The 8,241-nt window shown below is 38.6% G+C and overlaps 1 protein-coding gene across 1 annotated transcript in view; it reads right to left on the reverse strand.

Annotated features, from left to right (window-relative positions):
* Positions 1–8,241, reverse strand: part of mgat5b (alpha-1,6-mannosylglycoprotein 6-beta-N-acetylglucosaminyltransferase B) — a gene marked incomplete in the record, with an annotated part of 112,538 nt that overhangs the window by 27,761 nt on the left and 76,536 nt on the right. Inside the window, 5 exon segments of the mRNA XM_014006903.1 lie at positions 356–511; positions 3,554–3,559; positions 4,286–4,416; positions 5,154–5,287; positions 6,271–6,402. Coding sequence (XP_013862357.1) covers positions 356–511; positions 3,554–3,559; positions 4,286–4,416; positions 5,154–5,287; positions 6,271–6,402 — 559 coding nt within the window.

An 8,241-nucleotide genomic window follows, 5' to 3' on the forward strand; every position in this document is an offset into this window, starting at 1 on the left:
ATACAGTATATTATCCTTAGTTCAAAAAAGTAAGGAAATGCATGTTTGGCTTGAATATTTCTTAGTTGTAACAATGCTTCTTGGCAATAAATCTTTCCCGGGTACCAGAAGAACAAAACAAGTGGCAATAGCAACGGCAAAATAAATTGTTTGGCAGAGAAGATTTGGCCAATTCTCACTCCTCATTCCACAAATGTTTGTTCCTTACAAATGTGGCACCATGCAAAAGGGAAATGAACAGATTTATTAATGGTATAAAATTTATTGCCATAAGCAGTGTTACAACTTAGAAAAAAATCTATCAAACACTTTTTGTGCTAAGTTTATATCTAAGTCTCAGTACCCATTGGCCTACCTTAGCTTTTCTTAGAAGCTGCTGCAGCTCCTGCTGAGGCAACAGACCATGGTTCTTGACAAAAGCAGGAACCTCTGGGGGACGCTGCGTCTCGTAGTACACAGTGCCGTGGATTTCCATGTAGAGATTCAGAATTGCCAAGAAATTCTCCTTACCCTTTACCACATAGAAGTAGGCAAAAATGAGTTAAGCATATAAATCAGAGAAGGTAAATGACATTTATATTTACTCTTATCTGAGTTTAGCCTCAACCAATCTATCAACACACGTCTGGTCTGCCTTTTCATACATGAAGACAGCAAAAGCAGGACATTTTTTCAGTTTCTAGTAGATGCTATGGGAAAAGTGTTAAACGTCAGTTTCTCTCTGCAAATTACAGGATCTGCACAATCTGCTGAGTCCATCATTAAAAGCCCTTTGTCCATGCCTCATTAGAACCATGAGAAACCTATRGAGCCTGTGCAGCTTACGTCAAAAAGTTCACATCATCTATTTTTATTCATTGTGTTAGACACAACAATTATTTCATTTTAGCTCAGGAGACAAACCAAACCTGCCTTTTCATTGTCTCTCCCAAACCCCATACCAGAAAAATGTATGATTAAATGAGCTGTTTTATTTAAAATGTTGCCAAATGTTTCCCACATGAAGATAGTTATTTCAAAACTTTGTCATACTTGTACCATCTGGTTATTTGTCTAAYGTACCTCTTAACGTTTTGATTATAACATAATAGTCTTATTAAATTGTTACTAAGGTGCAAATTCTAGCAATTTTTTTTTCATTTGTGGACTGTCTTTCAACAAAACTGACAGTAAGTTATGCACCTATAATCGCCTCACATTCCTTCTGAATGTTGTTTGTATTCAAAAGCTGCATTCAAACTCCAGCAGTGCAGGCTTCCACAAAAAAATCCTACTAATGCTTTAAATGCYCCTTCTTGTTTTGATTCATATTATGTTGAGTTTACACTTTAAAAATCACTCCTGCTGCAGCATCTATCCTGCTTTCAGCAATTAAATGAGCTGAGCTGATCATAGTGTCACAAACACACAGCCACGTAGTAAGGGTAAAAAAAGCCCAAAGGTGCTGATGATGGAAATGAGGCAACAGAACCAGATCTAATGAGCTAAGGCTCAGCCTGCACAAACATCATCATGTTAGCGACTAATAACTACCCAGCATCAGTGGGATTCTAATGCAGCAACAACAAAAGAATAATCRCAGTCCTTTACATAAATGTATTAAAAACTGAATAAGTTTATTTTAAACTCTGGTTATTTTGTGGGGGGATGTTACAAATGATACAAAAAGTTATACCTTCAGGGTATAATCATTTATGTACTATACGTCATCTGAACGTTGGTACATTTTAATGTCTCAGAGAAGCATTGTGGTAAAATCAAAGTTTCTTAATCTGTCACCAAATTGAAATTTAAGCCTGTGAAATAYGGCAATGAAAACATAGAGTAACAAGTATTTCATGTATTTGTTTGAACTTGAATATTTTTCTTTACGTGCATAAAATTGCATACTTCCGCTTTTACTGTATAACATTTATTAGGCTACTGCTTAAATAAAGTGAATAAYGTGCTTTTTAGACAGAACAAGTTGAAGAATAAATTGGACTTTTTTGAAGCTGTTTGTTTATTAGTAATCCAAAAAAAAAACTGCCTGAAGTAGAATTTTTTTCAGTTCAGAATATCAGGCAGAAGCTACCCTTACAGATAAATGAAATGGATAGAAATCACGTAGTTCACATACACTGCATGAATAAATATATTTAGCCACACCTGATCAACGTACACACATGAAATGTTTGGAGTCGGTTGGGTTTCATTTCTCTTGGGTGGCTTTTCCATAACATTTTTGTGCTTCTGTAGGAATTTGTGCTGACTCATTCTATACAGGCTTTATGAGGTGAATTTCATTGCGGACAAGTGTGGATCAGATTTGGTAATAAGGCTGGAACTGCTGGCTGACTGCTGCCATGGGAATTGGTTTGTTAACCAGATGTGGACCAGGTGGCACTATGATGGCACTGTTTACATGATGGCATGCTACAACAGACCCAGCTGTGGTTTGGTTCATGTGGTGCTGGTCCTTGCAWGGAGCACCTCTGGCAAACCACATTTGGGCCACTAAAGAGCTGTCATTCTTTGCTGTATCTGGGCCGAGTGTTAGTACATTGTATGGGCCAGAGCTGGGCCAAACAAATTTTGTGGTGTGGTTATACTCTGGTTTTCAGATGAGAAGATCTGGTTTACACTTGATTCCAGTTCATCCCAAAGTTGCTAATGGGGCTGAGGTCAAGGCACTGTGTGGGCCAGTCAAGTTCTTCCTCACATAATTCCTCAAACTAGACCTTTATAATCATGTTGAAACAGAACTGGTCTGTCCCTAAAGTSTTGTCACAAAGCAGATAGGTGTGGACCACCTAGCACTGCTGGCTGACTGCTGCCATGGCAAGTGGTTTGTCAACAGGAAGTGGGCCAATTCTGGCATTTTATAACTGGCACAATTGRTGTTTGGTTTAYGTGGCCCAAATTTAACAATGCCATAACCTGGTTGTGGTGTTGGCCCATAAATGGACCACCTCTTGCAAATGACATCTGGGCCACCAATAGGCCATCATTCTTGGTGGTGTCTGGACTGAGTGTTCAGTGTGTAAGTACCTTGTCAGATGTTGGCCCAACATATTTTGCTATGTTGGTTATCACAAAGTTGGAAGCATATAAATGTCCTAAAAAAATCTTGTGTTTCAATCCATTATGATTCTCCACCATTGGAAATAGGCTTAATCCAAATTGGAGCCAAGTCCTGGCTCCAAACTCAACATAGTCATGTGTTTGTYTCATTACTCTGGCTTAGTTTTCTATTAAATAGTTACTTCTCTTGGTATTGCTTGCCACATTTTGTTTTGCAAAGTTTCACATAGATCACCACAGGCTAACTGAGTGCAAAACAAACAATTCTTTGTGCAACTTTTGGAGGGTAGAGTTTTAGCATAGCAGCAAACCTGCTTTGGTCTTTACAAACTAGTTGTTAGCTTGCTTCTCCAGAGAGAAMTTCTGCCTGATATTTCAAACACAGAATGCACCTTAAGCAATCCAGTTTCTGTATTCAAGTCAGACACTTGCTTTGGAGTTGTAGCTTTTTGAAGATTTGATATCGCCATTGAAATACAGGAGTACTTACTTGAAGCTGTGTGGATCCATCAATGATGCAGTAAGGCACGAGACATAAAGAGCAGCACAAATTGAAAATGAAAAAAAAAGACACCAGTAAACGAGGAAGGCAGATGTAATGAGAAAAAGACAACACTACATAAAATATTTGACGTTCATCTTTTTTTTAATTTTTTTTTTTATAAAAGCAGGAATCTCTTTTGTGGGCCTCGTAATGAAAGCAGAAGCAGACAAGATCATCGGGGAGTGTTCTCTTGGTGCTGAGTCTCCACGGAGATTTGGCTGTTTTACACGGCAAACTCTCAGATTCACAAATGTTCTGAAACAATGCAGCTCAGGTTGCTYTGAGAACCAGGGGGAATGCTCTGGCTGTGTAGGAACAAAGCTGCAACCACATTCAAGCGAAACGAACCTTGAGGGATGCAGCGGCGCTCTTCAAAGTTGCGGCAAGAGTGAGAAGCCTTAGCAGAAAATTTACCTAAACAAATACAATTGTTCTTCTGGCATTCCGCTCGAGACCCAAGTCTTGGAGGAGAAATGGGTTGTTGTGGATGTTTCACAGCTGTTCAAAGTCATTTTTAGWAGTTTTCCAAACCTGATTCGAATATTTATCACATTCAGTCTCCCTTGTGTTACCACAAGTTAGCAAAAATATTAGGCTAAAGAGGGCAACACAAACYACACACAAGCTATCTCAATTTTTTTCACTTTTGCTTTTCAGCCTTTATGATTTTATTCTTACCTTCCACATGCTGGCGTCTTTGCCGTACACAACCGCCATGTTGTTGACTTTGTTCCTCTGAATAAACAGCCTCTCGGTCTCATTCAGCTCCTCCGCCACAAAGCCCATAAAGGAGTTGTCAGGTGTGTGGGCTGCCAAGGACGAACACAGCAAYGGAGTGTTATATATGGCTCCAAATGCAGTCAGCATCTCAGTAAATACAGGAGGTGTTGCGATGATCCAGGCGACCAATTGAACATATGACTTTGAACAAATCTTTGGTAGATGAAAGTGGTGGACACTGGAGGAGCCTTTAAGCGCTGTTGCTTTAAGCTTTTACAGTATAAAGTTTCAGGTAGCAACAATAAATGGTAGCACAGTGAATGGAAATCTCCCACAGCTCTGATGTGTGTAGGAAACATTTTAAGTCCAGACCTGAGGTGAAAATGGACATGTTTCCAGGCCGAGCTTTGCTGAAAAGTTTAGACAACCTGAAGTTTTAGCTCCCATTAGTTTCCCCCAAATCGGTCACGAGCCTGTGTGTGTGTGTGTGTGTGTGTGGTAGTGTTTTTGTATATTCCTGCATGTGTACAACTTGTGGTGCTTAGCCAGAAGTAGGAAGCTGCAGGCATCTGTGCAGGCACAGCTGTTCTGAGTGAGCTCTCTGTCTGGTGGCCCGAAGCTTGGCCTCTAATGGCCTGAGGCGTTTTAAAACTCCCACAATCTGGTGTGCACTTTCAGTGACACACATCAGCGCTTCCACCTGTCCATTTTAACTCATCAAAACAACTTCTTGACTCAAGATCCAGAAAAAAATGTTAAATGACACCCAAGGGTCATCCCCCAAGTGTAAATGCATGCTTGAAACATGAAATTAGACTCCACATACGGAACATGGTCATGTACTGCTGGCTGTGAAGGTTCCAGTAGCCCCAGTTTGTTCTGTAGCCGTGACGGGTGGCGTACTCCTCGTGATTGTAGGCAGGCTCAGTCCCAAAGGTGTCAATCACGCGGATGTGGCACCTGAGACAAAATGAGAAACGGGCTGTGCTTATTTTAAAGTCGAGGTGGAACAGATAAAACTTTGGTTGAAAGAGAGTCTGAGTCAAAAATAACAAAGATGTTTGTGCTTTTATCTTATAAGGACTTAAAATGTGCTTAATGTCTCTTGAAATGAAAAGAAAACATTTCAAAACAGGCAACATTTCTCTTATTACACTTCCATCTAATCCTGTTAAAAGACATCAAGATYAGGTTTAAAAAGAAAATCTGGGATTAATAATGAGTTTTACAAAGTACCTTTTAACACTTTTTATCAATAGAAACTTTTCAAAAGGACAGGTCAAAATCAATTGGTGTAATTTAATGTGAGCAAATTTGTTAAAGCCCTCCATATTTGATGCAAGTTGGGACTTTAAGGTTTCATCACTTAAAGCCAAGGAGTGCTGCTGCTGATTTAGATTTTATTGATGTCTTATATAAATTAGGAGAACACATTTGGAATTTACCAAATTATAAAAATGTGAAATCTTATGGCTTCAGAGTAAATGCAGAATGAAAACAAACTGAAACTATTTCTCACATTTCCATAATTTCCTGGATTTGCTTCAAATACCACAAGGTTTATTGTATGGCATGGCATGGCATGGCATGGCATGGCATGGTATGGCATGGTAAAGTAAAGTGATGTATTTTCTTGTCTATGCAGCTACAGTGTGTTAAAAGTTGTAACATGAAGCCTTTTTTGAGCTTTCGTAAACTAAATTATTAAGTTATTTGTACTTTGCACTGACACATTTTTAATTTATGACTTTAATACATTAATCATTAAGCCAGCAGGAGATTACTGATCAGTTTTTAAAGAGGCTAAAATAAAAAGCKTAATTTTAGTTGATGATTTGTAGAGTTTGTACCACAACCAGTAAACACCAAAAAGAAATAAATAGCAAACAAAAGAGGGTGATGAACAAATATAAGTCACAGTTTTTTGACAGAGACAGACATACTTGTGCTTCCTCAGAGACAGACCCATATGCTGCTTCATCTGCTGCAAACCGTGGTAGTCAGTATAGATGAGGTCAAAGGGTAAAGGTCCTGTCAGGGGACAGCTTCCTCTTCCAGGAGGGACACCCAAAAACCTGCACACAGGTCAGGTTCACGTTAATCACCAACAAGCTAATCAATAAGTAAAAAATTACAGATCTGTTCAGTAAGTGAAGATTAATAACAGCTCTTTTTTTCCCAATAAATTTCCTCCATATTATTTGTGTTAATTTATGCTGGTTCTAGTTTATGTGGCGCTTTAAAACAGTGACATAAAATTGATTTCAGAATTGATATGACTATATTAATAATAAATACACACAGGTAAATCAGTAGAAGAAAGTTAGATCCAGCAGTAATGAGATATTCATGAGTGTCGAACAGTGGTGAGAAGGAATAGAGAAAAAAAGAAGGGATGAAATCACATCATGAAGCATGTCAACGCTCTCAGCAAGACGGCAGACCCATTCAACCAAACAACACAGACTTTTGCTCTGCCAGGGGAGGTTTTCTCACAACGGGGAGTCAACCCAATTTGACTGCATCACTTGTTTGGACTTGCACGCAAAATCCCATATTAGTTGAGCGCTCACGACATGTTCGCTCACACGCATTTTATGTGTGAAGATGGCACGAACGAGCCAGTTGTTTTTGAGAATCGTGTTTGCAGAACCTGTTTTTTTACTGTGACACCAGCAGGCAAAACAAAATGCTAAGACATCTACCGTCGGCGTGCTAAAATGTTCTCTGAAGAGGTTTTAAACAAAAGATAAAACGGCCCTATTTTCTAAAACGGTGAACTGAATTCTGTGCGTATTTAAATTTCTAGAATAAAGCTTCTAAAAGCAGAAACAGTATTCTTCTTTTTTTTCTGCTTAATCCAGGAAACTGTAAAGGCAGCAGGTCCAGGAGGAAAATCCAGACATCTCTCCCCAGCAACACTCTCCAGCTCCTCTTGTGGGAGTCCAAACATTCCCAATGTTCCAAATCTAATCCCACAAGCAAACTCTGAGTCTGCCTGAGGTCTCCTCTCAGTGGAATGTGTGTGGAAAACCCCTCAAGCAGATGCCAAGGAAAGATGAACCACTTCATCTGACTCCTTTTGATGAGGAAGACCAGAGACTTTATTCTGAACTRAGTTCTTGGTTGAGACATGGTTGGTAGTTGGAAGGTTGACAAACAATTAAATCATGAACTCATGAGCCTTTCGACTCAACTTTTTCTTCACTACATCAAACCTAAGCAATGCCCTCATTRGTATGGGGATAAAAATGTTTAAAAGTCACTAACACATTTTCATTTAGCTCACTTTCTGAGTGTAAAATCCTAGTTAAAAGTTTCCACTAACATTTTTTTGTTATTTAGCTCACCGTTCTGACATTTTGCTAATTTTTACTATATAACATATTTCAATGTTCACTCCTAAATTTAAAGGTGTAAATATAAATATACAAATTGAATCTTAAATGTTGCAGCTAAAGTTTACAAAAAAGAATTTAGAAATGGAACACAGCTTTTGCCATTGGTTCATGGCTTTTGTTGTGACGTCATCACCCTGCAACAAAAGCTAACACTACTGCTGCTAATGCTACTAAAGACGACCTTTTAGATTAAAATTCAAAATGTGTTTATTAAAAACAATATTGATGGTACTGGTCCAGCAGTTTGAAGTGCAGCTCGGACACCGGCACCAAACTACAAGTTTGATGTCTTGTAGGGAAGCATTGGCAGCTTTTGCAATGTTTGCTTTTGTCACAGGATGATGGCATCACAACAAAAAGCCACACACCAACAGCAAAGGCTGCAATCATTCTGAAATACTTTAATGTCAACTTTAACATTTATCCACATTTACACGTAACTTTTGTATTTAGATATACACATTTAGATTTAGGATTTACCATTTAGACATTATATTTAACATTTAAATGTTA

The sequence above is a fragment of the Austrofundulus limnaeus genome, unplaced genomic scaffold, assembly GCF_001266775.1.
Source record: "Austrofundulus limnaeus strain Quisiro unplaced genomic scaffold, Austrofundulus_limnaeus-1.0 Scaffold38, whole genome shotgun sequence".
Classification (NCBI taxonomy): Eukaryota; Metazoa; Chordata; class Actinopteri; order Cyprinodontiformes; family Rivulidae; genus Austrofundulus; species Austrofundulus limnaeus.